Source organism: Heptranchias perlo, chromosome 6 (genome assembly GCF_035084215.1).
Source record: "Heptranchias perlo isolate sHepPer1 chromosome 6, sHepPer1.hap1, whole genome shotgun sequence".
Lineage (NCBI taxonomy): Eukaryota > Metazoa > Chordata > Chondrichthyes > Hexanchiformes > Hexanchidae > Heptranchias > Heptranchias perlo.
Genome location: NC_090330.1, coordinates 44,810,065 through 44,830,714, shown reverse-complemented (window position 1 = coordinate 44,830,714; position 20,650 = coordinate 44,810,065). Strand labels below are relative to the sequence as shown.

The window sequence follows — 20,650 nt, the reverse complement described above, 5'->3', positions numbered from 1 at the left end:
AGAAGCCAGTCTTCAGCCAATTCGATTCACTCCACGTGATATCAAGAAACGGCTGAGTGCACTGGATACAGCAAAGGCTATGGGACCTGACAACATCCCGGCTGTAGTGCTGAAGACTCGTGCTCCAGAACTAGCTGCGCCTCTAGCCATACTGTTCCAGTACAGCTACAACACTGGCGTCTATCCGACAATGTGAAAAATTGTCCAGGTATGTCCTGTTCACAAAAAGCAGGACAAATCCAATCCGGCCAATTACCGCCCCATCAGTCCACTCTCAATCATCAGCAAAGTGATGGAAGGTGTCGGCGAAAGTGCTATCAAGTGGCACTTACTCACCGTTAACCTGCTCACCGGCGCTCAGTTTGGGTTCAGCCAGGACCACTCGGCTCCAGACCTCATTACAGCCTTGGTCTAAACATGGACAAAAGAGCTGAATTCCAGAGGTGAGGTGAGAGTGACTGCCCTTGACATCAAGGCAGCATTTGGCCAAGTGTGGCACCAAGAAGCCCTAGTAAAATTGAAGTCAATGGGAATCAGGGGGAAAACTCTCCAGTGGCTGGAGTCATACCTAACACAAAGATGGTAGTGGTTGTTGGAGGCCAATCATCTCAGCCCCAGGACATTGCTACAGGAGTTCCTCAGGGCAGTGTGCTAGGCCCAACCATCTTCAGCTGCTTCATCAATGACCTTCCCTCCATCATAAGGTCAGAAATGGGGATGTTTGCTGATGATTGCACAGTGTTCAGTTCCATTCGCAACCCCTCAGATAATGAAGCAGTCTGTGCCCACATGCAGCAAGATCTGGACAACATCCAGGCTTGGGCTGATAAGTGGCAAGTAACATTTGCGCCACACAAGTGCCAGGCAATGACCATCTCCAACAAGAGAGAGTCTAACCACCTCCCCTTGACATCCAACGGCATTACCATTACCGAATCCCCCACCATCAACATCCCATGAACGAATAAAAAAAACAAGGAAATTTTTTTCAATGATGGGTTAAATTGACTTCAAATTTGTGTAGGGTTCCACCAATTTCCAGCCAAACTTTGGCAAGAGATTGGGACAACCACTGCAGAAATTCAGGGCCATTGTCTTTATTGAGTGTCCTCTGCTTGTGTGTTAATGGCAATGTGAATTAATGCAAAAGGAAGAATTTAAAATAGCTAAAATCCATTGATCTAAATTTAAATCAAATCTAGTCACACAGAGATCACAAAGACAATAAAACCCATTCTTCCAGCTCATCCTTCCATAGAAACTTACAGTCTCTCGCTGTTACAGCATCTGCCACTTCAACGATTCCACAGTTTTTTCCTTCAATATGCTACCTGGAACACCATTCCATGATTTTTTTTTATTCGTTCATGGAATGTGGGTGTCATGGGCGAGGCCGGCATTTATTGCCCATCCCTAATTTCCCTTGAGAAGGTGGTGGTGAGCCGCCTTCTTGAACTGCTGCAGTCCGTGTGGTGAAGGTTCTCTCATAGTGCTGTTAGGGAGTTCCAGGATTTTGACCCAGCGACGATGAAGGAACGGGGATATTTTTCCAAGTCGGGATGGTGTGTGACTTGGAGGGGAACGTGCAGGTGGTGGTGTTCCCATGTGCCTGCTGCTCTTGTCCTTCTAGGTGGTAGAGGTCCTGGGTTTGGGAGGTGCTATCGAAGAAGCCTTGGCGAGTTGCTGCAGTGCATCCTGTGGATGGTACACACTGCAGCCACTGTGTGCCGGTGGTGAAGGGAGTGAATGTTTAGGATGGTGGATGGGCTGCCAATCAAGCGGGCTGCTTTGTCCTGGATGGTGTTGAACTTCTTGAGTGTTGTTGGAGCTGCACTTATCCAGGCAATTGGAGAGTATTCCATCACACTCCTGACTTGTACCTTGTAGATGGTGGAAAGGCTTTGGGGAGTCAGGAGGTGAGTCACTCGCCGCAGAATACCCAGCCTCTGACCTGCTCTTGTATCCACAGTATTTATGTGGCTGGTCCAGTTAAGTTTCTGGTCAATGGTGACCCCCAGGATGTTGATGGTGGGGGATTTGGCGATGGTAATGCTGTTGATTGTCAAGGGGAGGTTGTTAGACTCTCTCTTGTTGGAGATGGTCATTGCCTGGCACTTGTCTGGCACGAATGTTACTTGCCACTTATGAGCCCAAGCCTGGATGTTGTGCAGTTCTTGCTGCATGCAGGCACAGACTCTTTCATTATCTGAGGGGTATTAATTAAGGGGTATGTATTAATCACTCCTTGTGTGAATAAGTGCTTCCTGGCTTCAATCTTGGAACTTGTCTTTATGAACATGTATCCATGCTCCTTATTATGCAGTCGTAGTTTAACTTGAAATGGGGCTCAGGGTTAACCTTTTCCATTCCAACTAGTATTTTATTGACCTAAATAACGTCATTTCTCATATGTCCTTTCAAGGCTGGAGTCCAAGTTTTTCAAATGTTTCCTCATAATTCAGCCTCTGAAACTGAAGAATCAGTTTCAAGACCCTTCTGTGCACCGCTTCCATCTTTCCCTTTCATTTTTGTGACTGAACCTGAAAGTAGTGGTGCGGCCTAGCCAAAGCTTTACACAGCTTCAGCAATGATGGCTTCAGACTTAAACTCGACTGGTTTGGCAACATTGCTCAGCATTCGGTTTGATTTGTTAATTGCTGCTGTGCAAAGACTGGACATGGCCAGAGCAGAATCTATAATCATTCTCTGATCTGTTTCAGCCTCTTCCCTCGCTAATTGGACACCATTCATTAAGTACATGACCTGTTTTATTCCTTCCAATTGTAAGACCTTGCACTTACCTGGGTTGAACTTCATCTGCAATAGTTCCGACGACTTACAAATACTATCCACTTCCTTTTGTATTTCTTCAACTGCTTCAGCAGTCTTTATTCCTCCTCTCCCCCATCCAAACCACCACCACATTTGTATTATCAGCACATTTAATCAATTTACATTGAGTTTCTGAATCACATCAGTACCCTATATCAATTGGAAACAGCAGGGGCTCCAGCACAACACTCAGTACAACATCACTGCCCTAATGAGAACTTTATTTTCAGAATCTTTTTATATGTAATTACTAGGGTAATGACTTGAATAAAATGTAAAAAGCAGCAACCCAAGTATAAGAAAAGTACTGTGATCTCTTCATAAAACTCAATTGAATGTAAGATTTTGAAGGGGTATGCAACTGCTGCTAATATATACTGTTGTCTGATTATGTAAACATTTAGGTGAAAGTAGAACCATTAATTGCACAGTTATTGCTGGCAATAGAAAGAAATCACAGATGCAGTTAAGTTGGCGTTTTAAGGATTCCCACTTGACTAACTGTAATCAAGAACAATCAGTGTGTCAAGATTCTAAGAGGTAAGTGATAAATTCTTGTATTTATTACTTGCCTACATAACAACACTTATTATACTTCAAGGTAATTCACTGTCTATGAAGCATTTTGAGGTGTTTCTGAGATATGATAAGATGGTATATATTTTTCCTTACACACTTGTGTTGGTAATGTGTACATTTACAGTGAAGCTGCTATATACTGTGCTTGCATTTAATAGAACCAATGGAAACTACTTGCTGAATAACACCTTAGCTTTGGATTTCTTTTTCTTCACATTACGTTGTTTGGGTTTTGAACACTTAAGTCTATGAAATCATTTTCATTCCCTCTCCCGTTGCTAGGCAGAAGTCAGGTGGAGCACACCCAAAGTACCTCACCTGAGCTGAGCTCACCTGTATTTCTGAGTTCAGGTCATTGCCCGAGGCCGTATGTTCCCTGGTGCAAACTCCCTCTAGAGGAGGGCCTTGCACCTAGAAGGAGGGGAGAAAGCCAACTGCTGCTGAGGGTTTGAGAGGCCTACAGCAGCAGTAATAGCTGCCAGCTGCAAAGTCTTTTGGTTGTTTTGGCAAATAACAGCATTGACTGTTTCCAGCATTTTCTGTTTTCGTTCCCTGAATGAGTTGTTGCCTACCAGATCCATACCCATCTTTCTTACAAGTCCCTATTTGAATCCATTCAATTAGGTTTCTGTCCCTCCTACAGTGTTGAAATGGTTCTAACTAAAGTCACAAACAACATTCTCTGTGACTGTGACTGTGACCATGGTGCATTTTACCTCCTTGACCCATCTGGAGTCTTTGATATGGTTAATCGCACCAGCTTCCTGCAAAGCCTCTCCTCCATTGTCCAGCTCAATGGAATTACACTTGCTTGGTTGTGCTCTTACCTATTCGATCATAGCTGGGACACCTCGACCAACGTCTTCCCTTTCCACCCCCATATGGTCAACTCTGGAGTCCCCCAAAGATCCATCTTTGGACCCTACCTCTTTCTGCTCTACATACTACCTCTTAGAGACATCACAACTTCATTGACCAAGCTATTAATTACCCCTTCTAATCTCCCCTTTTTTGGCTTAGTATCTGTTTTCTCCTCACATCTTTATGAATCACCCTTGGATGATTTTCTCTATTAAAGGTGCTAAATAATTGCAAGTTGTAATTCATTTAATTTTTATAGTTTTTATGGCTCTACAAAGGGATGAACTTCAAAGTAAGCTCTTGTCATATTTTATTGATATTATGTCAAAGTAAAATTCATTGTGCATTTCAGAGCGATAACTAAAGAGAACAGAACGTATGTTGTAAGTCCGCTGGTATTTACCCAAATTAAAGAAGAGCATCTGAATCAATACTTCAACTGTGTTTTTGTAACTTCAAAACAGAAGGCAAATGGATACATAATTCTCCAAGAGAAAGGTACTGTCCTATACTTTTAGCTCTCTGCTAACATGGGCAGGAAGAGGCTGGCAGCCTCTGGAAAATTGGGCGGCCCTTGGCAGCTCGCCTCCTGCTCCTCCAGGCCCCGGAAAGGAGAGTTTTAAAAAAAACTTACTGGAGAACCATTTTGGCTTCCTGAACCTCTTCACATTGGCCTTCGCTGGCTTTCCCGCTCAGGCCAAAGTTAAAATTGCAGTCAGGACTTGATGGCATCATCAAACCCTGATTAGCATATGTGAATTAGGGGCCCACAGGCTTTGGGTGGACGGCTTAGGTTTGTTTGGTTTTCATGCAAAGCAGATAGAATTGCAGATTCAACAGGTAGGCAAAATTTCTGGAATCTCATAGTAAAAACAACATTTAACTCATTCAGTCAATGTAAACTAATGGACCTAACCACAACCTGTCTGTTGAAACATTGCAATCAAGCATATATTTTGCTTTGCTGCATTTTAAACGACTTGTTAAATACTCACCTTATTATGCACATGTGATAATGGCTGTGAAACAAATCCCAATCTTGGAATATTCATACACATTTTGTGGCTTTGTAATCCTTTAAAATATGTGCCACATGTCAGACTAAAAAAAACTGTTTGATCTTAAAGATAGTGAGGGAAAATTGGATAAGTGCCATTTTTGGGCCTGGGTAGCATGATGCACTATTACCCCATGCCCAATGACCCCTGCGCAGACAGGACGCAAGTTTTGGCCAGCTCAATGACTCACCTGCAATTAGTGTTCCAGTCTGGGCCTTGCATGTGGAATCAATGCAATTTGCACTTTCCACCACCAGGGGGAGCTCAATCTCTTAAAGGGAGGATGTTTCTTAGAAATCTCTTAAAGGTAGTTGGTACTGAAAATAACAGTCTACTGTCTACATGGAGTCTGAATGGAGATCAGACATCGCACACGTAAAACACAGATGCAGGTCCCATCCTTATGTTTACACACTGATGAGTTATGTTAAAACATTGAATAAAGGTTGCGCACTACTAAATCCCACATCCTCCAATTTGCACGCCAGACCTCACCAATCTGCCGATCTGAGTTGGTACCAGGCCTGCGAGAGTGCATGCACCAAGGTTCTCTGCTGATGCACTGGAGACCTTGGTGCAAGAGGTGGACAGAAGGAGGGACATCCTATATCCGCAGCACTGGGGGGGGGGGGGGGAAGACAAGAGGCCCTCCAGACATATATCCAAAAGGCAGTGGGGGATGAAGTCAATGCCAGGCCCACAGCATCATGAACATGGATGCAGTGCAGGAAGAAATTCAATGCTTTGACATGAGTGGTCAAGGTGAGTGAGGTCAACTGTCAAGTGGCGTCTCCTACCAAATGCACCATGCACTACACCCCCCCATCACCCACATACCAATAAACTCTTTCCATCAGTAATCAACTCTTCCAACCAGATGCTTCCTCTCACCCTTACACATTACCACTGTTTCAAGCCACCCACCCACAACTCACAGGCCACACACACTGGCAGCTATTCAACCATGACAGGCACATCACCCAGACACACGTCCCGCTTTCTTACTGGACAAGATGGCGCATATCAGGAGGCAACAAGTGGCAGTGGCATTTAGCCCCTCGAGCCTGTTCAATCATTAAATGAGATCATGATGGACCATGATGTAACTCCATATACCCACCGTAGCTCCATATCCCATAATACCCTTGCTTCACGGAAATCTATGAATCTCAGATTTAACATTCGCAATTGAGCTAGCATCAACTGCCGTCTGCAGAAGAGCGTTCCAAACATCTCCCACCCTTTGCGTGTAGAAGCATTTCCTAACTTCACTCCTGCATGTCCTGGCTCTAAATGTTAGGCTATGTCCCCGTGTCCTAGTATTCAAGTCTAGGAGACCTCCAAAAACAGTTACATATGTCTCAGCAGCCAGAAGCAATAATCCAGCCACTAACCTGTAAATCCTGCAGGTTTAGCTCTGGAGGGGGGTCCTCCAGTCACTCTAAGACACATTCAGATGGTCGGGGTTAAGACTGTGCGTGAGTTGAGTGTTAAGTCCCAAAATGGTGTCTATCACTTTAAATCAGCGTTGCACACTGATTGAAGCCATTTTCTCCCTACTTTACACGATTCCAGCGTTCGTTATCTGCGCCTGCGCTAACTCCTATACCAAGATGGCGCATGTCACGCTGGAAACGTGCATGCGCATCCAAGACGTCATCTTGAATGTCAGAGAGGGCGTGTAGCGCCGAAACAATGGGCACTACATGGCCCAATTTAGCGCCCATAGTGTAACTGAATTAGTTTATGCCATCTGTCTCAGACACTATTAAAGAAGTATTTGTGAAAAGCGTCAGCAACATTAGCAAAATTTATTATTTAAAGTATTTTTTTTTCTCTCATAGGCAAGAGTAATGTTCATGGAATTGTCGAGTTACTAATTTCCATTATTGTTGTGCTCATCATTGTGGCCATTATATGTGTACATTTCAATGTACAAATTGTCCTTTGCTACAGGGACCTCACTGGTAAAGATGAAACTCTTGGAGGTAAGAATATGAAAAAGCTCTGTATTTTCACCAAAAAAAAGCACAGCTCTTTCACTTAAAAGCAGTAATTGTGCATGTCACAACAGTAACCACACTTCAAAAGTAATTCATTGGCATAAAGCCAATTTGGAAAGCCCTGAGAATGTGAAAGGCGCTAAATAAATGTAAGTTCATTCTTCTTTCTTTCTAATGGGAATCCCATCACCTACAAGTTCCCTTCCAAGTCACACACAATCCTGATTTGGACTTATATCGCTGTTCCTTCATCATGCCAAAATCCTGCAATGCACCACTGTGGGAGCACCATCACCACAAGAACTGCAGTGATTCAAGAAGAAAGCCCACCACCATATTCTCAGGGCAAAAGGGGATGGGCAATAAATGCGGCCTTGCCTTTGTTGCCTACATCCCGCTAACAAATAAGAATAAACTTTAATGTTTTAGTTGACATTGTGTTCTGCTCCAGGGTAGGTCCTAACTCAAGTCTCACACAAGAGTTTCATGAGCCATTTACTATGGATCAGTAACTGAGATGATTCCTCATTGCCTTCCTCACAGTTTTTATCTTTGGAATACATTCTCCTGAGGCTGGGTATTCTGCGGCGGGTGACTCACCTCCTGACTCCCCAAAGCCTTTCCACCATCTACAAGGCACAAGTCAGGAGTGTGATGGAATACTCTCCACTTGCCTGGATGAGTGCAGCTCCAACAACACTCAAGAAGCTCAACATCATCCAGGACAAAGCAGCCCGCTTGATTGGCACCCCATCCACCACCCTAAACATTCGCTCCCTTCACCACCGGCGCACTGTGGCTGCAGTGTTTACCATCCACAGGATGCACTGCAGCAACTCGCCAAGGCTTCTTCGACAGCACTTCCCAAACCTGCGACCTCTACTACCTAGAAGGACAAGGGCAGTAGGCACATGGGAACAACACCACTTGCACGGTCCCCTCTAAGTCACACACCATCCCGACTTGGAAATATATCGCCGTTCCTTCATCGTCGCTGGGTCAAAATCCTGGAACTCCCTTCCTAACAGCACTGTGGGAGAACCTTCACCACACGGACTGCAGCGGTTCAAGAAGGCGGCTCACCACCACCTTCTCAAGGGCAATTAGGGATGGGCAATAAATGCTGGCTTCGCCAGCAACACCCACATCCCATGAACGAATTTTAAAAAAAAGTGGGATACAACTAAGGCTAAAGAGCCCCACCAACCCTTTACAATGGCGGCAGGGGGTGGGGGGGGGGGGAGGTGGTGGTGAAGGAGGCCACCTGCATCCAAGTACCCCCATTGCATGTCAATTTAGTATTCAGAGCCGACGTTCCAGTCTCCCCTTGCTGGGGCTGTCTGGAGCAGGGCCCGAACCCAACCTTCGGACTGAGCCAGTGGTCCCTCCATCTGGATGCAAATGCCCCATTGGATGTCAACCTGTATTTAAAGACTATATTCTAGTTCCCACACGTTGTTTGGAACTGGGCTCGAACTCTTCACCTTCTGACTCAGAGGCGGGAATGCTACCACTAAGTCATAGGCTCACTACCTTTAAATAATAACGCCCCTGATAAAAGCTCTGAATAAAATGAGAGACCACATACTCTTTGTCATTGCTAGATCATGTTCATTATAGAAGTTTTGCTGATCTAACAAAGTGTATGCTGAGCCATGATCTGTGCAGATGGAAAAATAATTTTTTTGGTGGGGGGGGGGTGGAGGTGGTGGGGAAGTAGTGAGGTGTTTCCCTTTTGTTGTGCTATATTTAAAACCTCATATAGTGCACAAATAGTACTACTTCCCAGGTGTTGGAAATTCTTTTATTTTTCAAAAAATTACATGAAATTTCAAAATGCACATTGGATTTCCACAAGATATACTAAAACTGGAACTTTCAGTCCAGTGCTACATGCTTTTGTATAAAGGTGAAACCATTAAGGCTTGTATAAGCTTTAAAAAAAAATCAAGATGTGCTTAGCTATACTGATTACTGCTGATGCTTTGGATTTAATTTTCAGACAGTAAGGAATATGATGCATATGTGTTGCTCCTTAAGAGTGATGAGACTCTCCACAGTGCTCAGGAAGAACAACAATTTGCTTTGGAGCTATTACCTGCAATTCTAGAAGAACAATTTGGTTATCGGCTGTGTATCTTTGAACGTGATGTTCCTCCAGGAGGAGGTAAGATTGACTCATGCTTCATCTAAATGGTTCTTCATTCTACTAATATTAGTTTGGAAAAGTGGGTTGTGTTTTACTTTAAGTATTGAATATTCAGTGTATTTGGAGTAAAATAAACCTGTTTAATTATACACCTGTAGAATAAAAAAGCACTTTTACCAGTCAAAATTTTCTACTTATGGTTATCAGCATTAACATCAAAGTTACTGACTTACATACATGTAAATGGATTTCTGTTCATATCATGTGTGACATTTTGAGTCAACATCACAGCAACTTGCACACTGGTTACCAAACCATTGCTGATGCTAACCATCACCCGCACCTAATTGGAGCAAGCAATGAAAATTAGACCCATCACTGTTCAAAAGATGGCAATCAGCAGTAGTAGATTAAAATTTTTTTAAGTAATATACTTTCTTTTGCTTTCACCTGAAATATCTTTTTAAAAGAGGAATCCACACTGTTTCATAAAATAGCAGATTATAATCAGAAATCTTTTGCGAATACAAATACTAATTATTAATTATAATTACTGAAATGGTGGTTAGGTTACATAAGATGAAGGATTACCTGTGAGCAACACTATGGGACATCTATAAGCAATATATTTAAAAGCTTAACCTTTAGTTTCTACTAATTTCAAATCAGTAATATATGGTGTAATGTTTTCACATCACAAAAATCATTTCTTGGTTAAATGTAGAATAACATCACAAACAAGCAAAATGGACTGCTGCGAATAGCATTTAGCATTAGACTCAGACCTTGCAATACTCCTAAAATACAGAGAAAAATTGGAACTTTCTCAAAATTCCCCAATATGGTGGTGATTTGACATTAGCCTCTCTCTTCGATCCCATTATACACGGGAGATTTGTTAATCTTTGACAATTTTCGCCTGGGTGTTTATTGTGCCCCATAGTGGTTATATATGGTAATGGTCTTATGCAATATACACTCACCAGGCAAAACAAGGTTGGAAATAACATTTTTTATTCCAATCAGTTATTTTCATTATTTAATCTCCAGGTGGAAGCTGGGATATTTGTTGGAGTTATGAAAGGGATGGGTTTTTTTAAACCACTATGGCTTTTGAAACTGTCTTGTTTATTCTATTGTATTTGTGAATAGTCCAGTATAAGTACTTAAATTTAATAAGGAAATATATTAAATTGTCCCAAAAAATTATATTGGTACTCCTATTGAAAATGAGAGATTCTGTTTTCTGGATTTCAGTGGATATACTTTCTTCTATTCCATCCCAAGCTGAATGTTTCAAGGTGCTTTCTCTTTTTTTTAGAAAAATTGGGTATCAACATTCACTAATCATACCCCGGAATGTCAGATAGCCACCCCTTAGCTTAATAGTTAAAAGAACCATTTGTATTTCTTTTAGATGTTGACATTCTTGGTCTCACCATCATCACCTTTGATCTTAACTGGAATTTCCATATCTTCTCCATTGCTAAAATTGCAGCTGCAAGCTTAATTTCCTCTTTTTTGCCAAGCACTTCTTTTCTAAGCAGCTTTTAGCCCTCTATACAGCTTAGGTCTTTTCAAACTTGAATATCCATATCTTGGGAGGTTTGTATAGCACATCTCCTGGACAGAATAATAGGCAATTCCTCTCATCTCAAATCTTTCATGTCACTATACTTTAACAATACTACTATGCTCAATGCTCCTCTGAACTTTTCTCTCTTATTCCTTATAAGGTCCAAGTATGATCTCATACACACTGGTCTTCCTGCGTTATCACTATGTTGAAATCAAAGGGTTGCTTCAGCGAGGTGTGCTCGCATTCTGAAAACGTAGTTCGCTGAGTCGAATGAGTAGGCCCAGATGCACAGGCATGATTTATATTGCATTGTTGCTTTTGGAATTAAAGCAATCTTGCAAAGGGTTAAAATCCATCTTGTAGCTAGGTGTGGAGGGAAATACAGGTGTGCCATCAAGCCAGATGAGCCAACCATTGAAACTGTTATCCTTAATGATCTGAAACAATGGAGGTCATTAAGCCATCTCTGCCATTCAGGCTCATTGTGTTGGGTTAACAATATTTATGAAAACAGCAGGAGTTACTTGTCAAGGAGCCCACATCTGGGAGGTGAGGGGGACAGATATTAACCTTTTTCCTGCAAAATTGGTCTCAAAATCTCCATACCTGTGATCACCATCATGACAGGTTGAAGCTGTGATACTGCATTTGTCATAAGTCTAAGGATTGCAGGGAGGCTTAAAATAAGCTATTTTCCCCTGATTTGAAAAAAATCCCTTTGATTCATGTTACAATCTAGCTACAATGTTTTAATTGGTCAGTCACCTTTGTGTCAAAAGACCAATTTACAAATAAATTCCAGTGCCTTACATCCCTGAAAATCATATCACAATCTCTAATAATAGTATTCACATTCAACTTACTGGTTGTCTTCCTAGGAAAACAGTTTGACTCTGCAGAATATCTGATTCCTATCTATAAACATTGGATTTATATGTAGAATATTGAAGATTCTTTCCCCATGTATATTTTTATAAAGCAATACTTCATTTGTTTTACAGCTTCTGCAGATAATATACTTTTCTATATTAACAATTGCCGAAGATTGATTATAATACTCAGTAAAGAATATGTGGATGATGAGTACAGTTCTACGTATGAACTGATGACTGGGCTGCATCAAGTATTGGTTGAAAGAAAAATAAAGCCAATTCTTATTGAATTTAAGCCTATAAAGAGCACTAAGTCATTATCAGAGTCTCTTCAGCTTGTTCTGAGGTCAAAAAGAACTGTGAAATGGAAAGGAAGTAAATCTGTCTTCAAACATTCATATTTCTGGAAGAAGGTGCGATACTTGATGCCAGCGAAAGGTGGCCAATTAGTGAATCATTCACAAGGTGAGAAACTAAATCTGACTCGAACAGCATGTAAGTACAGGCTTGCTGTCATTTTATCTTTCCTACCATTGATTCAAACTGTGTTTGTGCCAGTTTGGCCAAAATAAGTTTCTGCATGAGTTATAACTGTGCTATTAGATTCCAGCAGCCTGTGTTGCAGTGGCATTGAGAAGAATGCTAGTATAAAAGAAACATCATAAAACTGAGTTTACTCCCAGTTGTTTGTGCATTTATTTATGTTAATTAAATTATTCTGCTTTTTGTATGTTTGGCAGGGAACTACTGAAAGTTTGGTAATGTTTAATGGAGGCATATTCGAAGAATGGATATCTGCAAGAAAAGTAGCATGATCCTGGTGCAGCAGCTGTCTCAGTGTGAAAAATTGCATGGTATTATCACTGTATATAGGTAGATAGAAGCAGAAATTGCTATGAATGTAAATGTATACATTGTGCTCAGTATCAATGTAAAGGTTAAGGCTTCCCAAAGGTGTCTTTTGCTTTTGACTTTCATATAGTATTAATGTGTTAATTAAGCCATGTAGATCTTGTCTGGATGATTTAAACAGCACACGTCTGTGGATCTTTCAACTTGGAAATGGGATTGTCAGAGGAAACATTAATCTGTTAATATGCAGGCAGTTCAAAGGCTAATGGATCATTTTAACCTGTGGCCTGAGAGAGAGATTGAGAGTGAGATATTTCCATTGCTCAGTTGAGTGACAGACATAGAAATCCATCATCATGTTTAAAATTCTCCAAATCAAGCTACTGAAAAATCTACTCTCCACCCCCCCTCACCCCCCCGCCCCCAAAGGGTTTCTCCCTGTAGGGAAACATCCCACTTACACATTTCAGAAATCTAAGGCACAGGTTGGCAGGCTTAAAAACTCTGAAGCATGTACAAGTGTACTGCTAGGGTTAGACCAGCTTAAACAACACAGCTCACAAGAGCTGCTTCCTGCTGCTTTTCTAGCTAGGACCATCCTACTTGTTAGACCATTGCCTTAGAGGGTTACCTGGAGCTGAGTGAGATGAATTCCAGCCTCAAGTGATAGGCCTACTCAAACAGGTTCAATTTGTGAGTCAGACTGGCTGGTTCATAGGGAGCACGAAGTCTGCTTACGGGAAATACAGCGAGACTGTGGCAAGAGGAATGGTCCTTTAAAATACCCTACATTGGTGGGAGTGAGTTATTAGAGATACCTATCCAGTGACCTTAATTGTAAACTTTTTTTTTTGTTGGGCAATAAGCAATCTTTTTTTAACATACCTTGAGTCAAAAGCAAAATACTGCGGATGCTGGAAATCTGAAATAAAAACAGAAAATGCTGGAAAAGCTCAGCAAGTCAGGCAGCATCTGTTGAGAAAGAAACAGAGTTAATGTTTCAGGTCGAAAACCTTTCGTCAGGACTGGAAGATGTTAAAGTTTTTAAGCAAGTACAGAGCCAGGGAAATTGGGGGAGGGAGGGGAGGGGAGGAAAGAACAAAAGGGAAGGTCTGTGATAATGTAGAGGGCAAGAGGGCAGGAATGATGGTGCAAGGCAAGGAGGGTGGCAATGGGACAGATTAAGAAACAAAAGATCGGTCTATAGTAGCTGTGAATGGCAACAGCAAAACCATTACCAACACTTGCTGTCTGAAAAAATGGGAGCAGTGGTTATGATGTGAAGTTACTGAAATCAATGTTGAGTCCAGAAGGTTGTAAATAACTCTGAGATCTTGAACCAATTAAATTACAGCATTATCTTAAAGAAATATCTGACTGGATTCACCAGGTCTTGAAATTGAGAGATGGTTTCCCATTTAGGTATAGCAGTTACAAATGGATATAAGGCATGTTCTCCAGGTGGTGGGATTAATCCTGCTGGAATGTGTGTTTGAGGGCTAGGAAGTAAGGCAGGGCTACTTGCTTACTAGTGAAGCATGCTTCCTTCGACCAGGCTGAAGTGCTCTTGCACAAGATGTTTGAGACCTTTATTTACGTATATCTGTATAAGTTGAAAGACGTTAATAGCATCTTGCATGATTTCATGTTTGTCCAGAACAGTTTTGTGCTGTGTGTTGTAGCGACGAAAGGCGCAATGTGTTATTCCTAAATTTGGGGAAATGTCTTTTTACCTCCACATGATTTAATTTTATATTTAACTTAATGGGCTCTTTTTCCTAAAAAAGCTTTTAAGCATAAACCATGGCTTTGTAAAGAAAACAATAATTTATCACATACTAGAAATTCGACATTAGAATTAAACAACATTTTGATTCATGCACAATTTAGAACTGCTTTAACAATAAATAAAAACTTTCTGACTTCTCAAAATGCATACCCTTTTGGAAATGTGGTTGATTCTTAATTGCCCTCTGAAATGGCCTAGCAAGCCACTCAGTTGTACAATCTTGCTAAAAAAGTCATAATAAGAATAAAACCGGACGGACCACCTGGCATTGGACCACTAGGCACCGGACATGACAAAGGCAAACCAAGCCCAGTCGACCCTGCAAAGTCCTCCTCACTAACAACTGGGGACTTGTGCCAAAATTGGGAGAGCTGTCCCACAGACTAGTCAAGCAACAGCCTGACATAGCCATACTCACAGAATCATACCTTTCAGCCAACGTCCCAGACTCTTCCGTCACCATCCCTTCCCGCCGGCAGGACAGACCCACCAGAGGTGGCGGTAGAGTGATATACAGTCAGGAGGGAGTGGCCCTGGGAGTCCTCAACATTGACTCTGGACCCCATGAAATCTCATGGCATCAGGTCAAACATGGGCAACCATCTTCAGCCAGAAGTGCCGAGTGGCTGATCCATCTCGGCCTCCTCCCGATATCCCCACCATCACAGAAGCCAGTCTTCAGCCAATTCAATTCACTCCACGTGATATCAAGAAACGGCTGAGTGCACTGGATACAGCAAAGGCTATGGGCCCCAACAACATCCCAGCTGTAGTGCTGAAGACTTGTGCTCCAGAACTAGCTGCGCCTCTAGCCAAACTGTTCTAGTACAGCTACAACACTGGCATCTACCCGACAATGTGGAAAATTGCCCAGGTATGTCCTGTCCACAAAAAGCAGGACAAATCCAATCCGGCCAATTACCGCCCCATCAGTCTACTCTCAATCATCAGCAAAGTGATGGAAGGTATCATCGACAGAGCTATCAAGTGGCACTTACTCACCAATAACCTGCTCACCGATGCTCAGTTTGGGTTCCCCCAGGACCACTCGGCTCCAGACCTCATTACAGCCTTGGAAACATGGACAAAAGAGCTGAATTCCAGAGGTGAGGTGAGAGTGACTGCCCTTGACATCAAGAAAGCATTTGACCGAGTGTGGCATCAAGGAGCCCCAGTAAAATTGAAGTCAATGGGAATCTGGGGGAAAACTCTCCAGTAGCTGGAGTCATACCTAGCACAAGGGAAGATGGTAGTGGTTGTTGGAGGCCGATCATCTCAGCCCCAGGATATTGCTGCAGGAGTTCCTCAGGTCAGTGTCCTAGGCCCAACCATCTTCAGCTGCTTCATCAATCACCTTCCCTCCATCATAAGGTCAGAAATGGAGATGTTCGCTGATGATTGCACGGTGTTCAGTTCCATTCACAACCCCTCAGATAATGAAGCAGTCTGTGCCTGCATGCAGCAAGACCTGGACAACATCCAGGCTTGGGCTGATAAGTGGCAAGTAACATTCATGCCAGACAAGTGCCAGGCAATGACTATCTCCAACAAGAGAGTGTCTAACCAACGGCATTACTTTTGCTGAATCCCCCACCATCAACATCCTGGGGGTCACCATTGACCAGAAACTTAACTGGAGCAGCCATATAAATACTGTGGCTACAAGAGCAGATCAGAGGCTGGGTATTCTGCAGCGAGTTTCTCACCTCCTGACTCCCCCAAGCCTTTCCACCATCTACAAGGCACAAGTCAGGAGTGTGATGGAATACTCTCCACTTGTCTGGATGAGTGCAGCTCCAACAACACTCAAGAAGCTCGACACCATCCAGGACAAAGCAGCCCACTTGATTGGCACCCCATCCACCACCCTAAACATTCACTCCCTTCACCATTGGCGCACTGTGGCTGCAGTGTTTACCATTCAGAGGATGCAGTGCAGCAACTCGCCAAGGCTTCTTCGACAGCACCTCCCAAACCCGCGACCTCTACCACCTAGAAGGACAAGAGCAGCAGGCACATGGGAACAACACCACCTGCACGTTCCCCTCCAAGTCACACACCATCCTGACTTGGAAATATATCGCCGTTCTTTCATCGTCGCTGGGTCAAAATCCTGGAACTCCCTTCCTAAGAGCACTGTGGGAGAACCTTCACCACACGGACTGCAGCGGTTCAAGAAGGCGGCTCACCACCACCTTCTCGAGGGCAATTAGGGATGGGCAATAAATGCTGGCCTCGCCAGCAACGCCCACATCCCATGAACGAATTAAAAAAAACCAAAAGTTTATCTTCAACTAATCGTTTAACAACAGTTTGTATATACTCATGGTTTTGTTCAGGCTTATCAAGACCCCCGAAATATGGACCCGGTTGTGTTGTTCACGGTTTTCTCTTGTAGTTAGGTCAGCTAATCAGAAGCAATCCAGTGGTGCAGAACAGCGAGGAAGCCTTTCTTCACCTGGTTGGACTTTTAGTAACAGTCCTTTTAATTATGAACCATACCTTTGTGGCGGTTGCTTGCCAAGAATAGGCTTTATGAAGTACAACCCTAGGATTGATTGACACACCATTTGTTTGCTCTCAGTGTCTTTCATGTAACCAAGTCAAATCAATCTCCAGCCGATCTGAAGTCAGATTTTGCAAGTTACTATGGTGATCTGTTCTTTTCTGTGTGGTCTTTAACAAGGTGTGATTTAATAGCCTTTTTTTTCAATCTGCCTGAGCTGAATATGCCTTTTATACAACTTTTGTTTATCACGTGTATTTTTATTACAGTGCTCTGCTTGTCCATCTGGAATGACAAAGTGAAGCTACATATTAGCCTATTTTTGTTTCTGAAGGAGTCCAAAAAAATTAGAGTAAAAAAAATTATGATTGGAGTCCTTAAAGGGTAGATGCTCTTTTTATTTCCATTTCGCTTTTTGATGTTGGTTTTTGTTTCAACTTTGGTGATGGTGGCTTTCTCTGACTTTTTTGTGTGTGATGGTTGTGTGTCAGAACGTGAGAAGGTGGACAAGAGCAAGATGGTACTCGCCCTGAGCTTGGGAAAGGCCTAAGGCTCCACATTCCCCGACTCTATCGGTGTTCTTATAGCCAAGGAAGTCCAGGACAGCCTCCTCCAAGGGTGTCAAGGGCTTGTAATTTCTGCATCCTCCTCCAGTTTGGATCTATTCCCTGTATTAGAGGCCACTTTGTCATGTAACAAGAGAACGTTTTGAGATATAAATTTAAGGAACTGTGATACTACATTTAAACAGGTCATGGGCCTAACCGCTTCATTCACAGCTGTATTGCTTACATGATTAATGAACAGGTCAACTCATTATTTAAATTTTTTATCATATTTTGACCCAAGTGACATCCTCTGTGTATATAATGGTACATTATTATTATGCATAGCAGTTCAGAGCTAGGGCATTGATTAAAAAGTTTATGAATGACTGACTGATTCTTTGTTGAAAATAAATATACCAAACTTGTTTAGCTTCAGTGTCCGCTTTCTCAATCACCTTCCCACTAAAAAAGCATAGTTAAAAAAACAACTTTTAATGTTCTTTTGTTTTCACGCCTCCACCATGTATCATGAATTTACTGCTGAAGCTAGCACCAAAAGGGAAAAGCCTTACAAATGTAGTTCTGGTACATACCTGAGTAACCTTGAAGGACTGGTATGGAATACCTACTGCCTGATATATGGACTGTTACACCTAACCTGTCATTTTAATTTGTTATTACTGTTGCTTGTGAATCTCTAAATGTGGATCTGGATAGATCCTCCTTTCTCTAAAATGTTTCTGATGACCTCCTTGCAAAAGGAGAAGCACTGGTTGATTGCACCAGTGGCCAACACACACTGATAGAAAATCTAACTCCTGCCAGAAATGGGCATAGATTTTGAAAAATAAACAAAAGACTTTTATTTTAATGGTGTTTGAGACAGGTAAAAATAAAATTTTATTTCATTGTTTGGTATTCCAATTAATTGTTCCTTTTTTCGTACAATTAACATTATTACAGCAAAAAAAGGCTAACAAAATTGTGGTGTTCCATTAGATTCTTTTTGACATTGATAGCTTAATGCCTGCCTGTGTGGTGACTTCATTTTCTGTAGTATTGTTACAATGTTGGTTTCCTTTCTGAAGACAGCTCCCCACTGACCTATCCAGGTACAGGTCCTGGGTTGTTGATGGGTGTGCCAAGTGCTGCAGAGGCTGCTGTAGCTCCATTTGTTGGCCCATCATGAACTCCCCTGCCTTATCTCAATGTTACAATGGATTCGGAACACCTACAGGAATACCCATCATCGCCATCTTGTATGATGCAATTTGAATACCAGTAGCAATCAAGGACAATGAAGAAAAATATTGGCAAGGAAAAGAACTACAAAATCCAAAGATGAAGTGCTAGCAAGCAAAACAACTGAAGCATGGAGCAAAATACAACAATAGGGGGAAAAAGACACAAAAGAAAATATCTGGATCAAAAACCTACTCTGTGGCTTTAAGAGGTCTGCTTGAGTAGGCCAGGTACTGGGACTCACTCAGTCAGTTTAGGAACATATTAATTTTCAAACTCCACCTACTCATTTTCTTTCTTCTCTTGATCAAATTGGTCCTCTTGCTAAAAAAAATGGTTCCTGAAAATTCTATCCAATTTGAAAATAAACATGTGATTGTTCCCAGCCCAATAGCTGAAAATTAAATTTCTTGTGTTTTATTCTTGCACTGGCTCAATGCCTTTGTTCAAAGTTGGTAGGAAGTCTGTATATATAAATTGAAATGATGTACCAACCATGTGAGGACAACGTGGAAATAAATAATTAATACAGTAGCACATTTTAAAGCAGTACAAGTTTGACTCCCCAGAACAAGACCATGGGAGATCGGCTGGCGAGTAAAAATAAAGATTGGAATTATCCTTTACTGACACATCCTGCTATTTGTTAGATTTAGGACCAAATCTCTGATTTCCAGATCAGTTGAATGGCCGTCTTCAAGTTATTTCCTTTGAGATAAGTGGCACAATTATAAAGGACAACCAGTGACTAGACCTTCCAGTGGCTCCTTACAGTTAGAATTTTACTATCAATTCTAAAAGGGAAGAGAGTATTATGCTTGTGACTATTAGTGTTACATTCCTATCATTCTACAGAAAAATATTGCAATAAAAGTCAAGTGTAGATTGCAGTATTGCTCTTAACTGTGTCAGCAGCTTTTTCATCTACTCAAGATGATGGTCTAATGTGGTCTGATGTTGGCTTTGAATTGTTTTGACTGGTGCAATCTCTAGAGCTGTTACAATGCCTCAAATCCATTGCAAAGTATGATGTGCAACAGTGTCACCATTATAATCCCCCGATTGAGTCTGCATACTTTGGTCCATAGATGTTAGAGAGTCAGGTAAGCATAACTTTTGTCATCACATTATACCAACTACAAAACTGGATGGTTCAGAATCTAAATAGCTTTTATGGTAAGTTGTGTCTTTATTGTTTTCTATGAGCGAGCAGTATAGGGAAATATATTGTTTTCACTCTGGAAACTGCATATTGTTTATGCAGGGAAGTAAGCGTGGATATAGGGATGCATTGTGAAAGAAAGCAAAGAGTAAGTGTAAATGGATGTTTTTCAGATTGGTGGGATGCAAGCAGTGGTGTGCACAAAGATATGTGCAGGTATCTCTTTTGTTGTCCATTTATATAAATGATTTGGACGTAGGCAGAAAAAGTATGCTGTCAAAATTTGCTGATAGCAATCTAAAGAAAGAAATAACTTGCATTTATATAGAATTTCAGAATGCTTCATGTGCCCTGGAGGTCCATATATGCAGGAAATACCTCCAGTTGCTCGAGCTCAAGCTGAGGGTTTCTGAGCTTGAGGGGCAGCTGGAGTCACTGCAGAGCATAAGGGAGGTTGAAGGTTTCCTGTATCGTACGTTCCAGGAGGTGGTCACCCCGCAGCCACAGAGTTCAGGATAGCAAGTGGGTGGCCATCTGAAAGGATAGGAAGAGGCGGGCAGTGCAGGAATCTTCTGGGTGTGTGTCACTGTCAAACCGGTATTGAATACCAGTGAGGGT

At 42.0% G+C, this 20,650-nt stretch overlaps 1 protein-coding gene across 3 annotated transcripts in view; it reads left to right on the top strand.

Annotated features, from left to right (window-relative positions):
* LOC137322518 (interleukin-18 receptor 1-like) overlaps nucleotides 1-14,702 on the top strand; it is a 72,101-nt gene extending 57,399 nt beyond the window's left edge. For all 3 annotated transcript variants that reach the window (XM_067985444.1, XM_067985443.1, XM_067985442.1), the window contains 6 exons: nucleotides 3,237-3,372; nucleotides 4,625-4,770; nucleotides 7,175-7,318; nucleotides 9,336-9,500; nucleotides 12,063-12,398; nucleotides 12,674-14,702. In XM_067985444.1, coding sequence (XP_067841545.1) covers nucleotides 3,237-3,372; nucleotides 4,625-4,770; nucleotides 7,175-7,318; nucleotides 9,336-9,500; nucleotides 12,063-12,398; nucleotides 12,674-12,684 — 938 coding nt within the window. In that variant the 3' untranslated portion in view covers nucleotides 12,685-14,702. The remainder of the gene's footprint in view (nucleotides 1-3,236; nucleotides 3,373-4,624; nucleotides 4,771-7,174; nucleotides 7,319-9,335; nucleotides 9,501-12,062; nucleotides 12,399-12,673) is intronic.
* The last annotated feature ends 5,948 nt before the right edge of the window (nucleotides 14,703-20,650 follow it).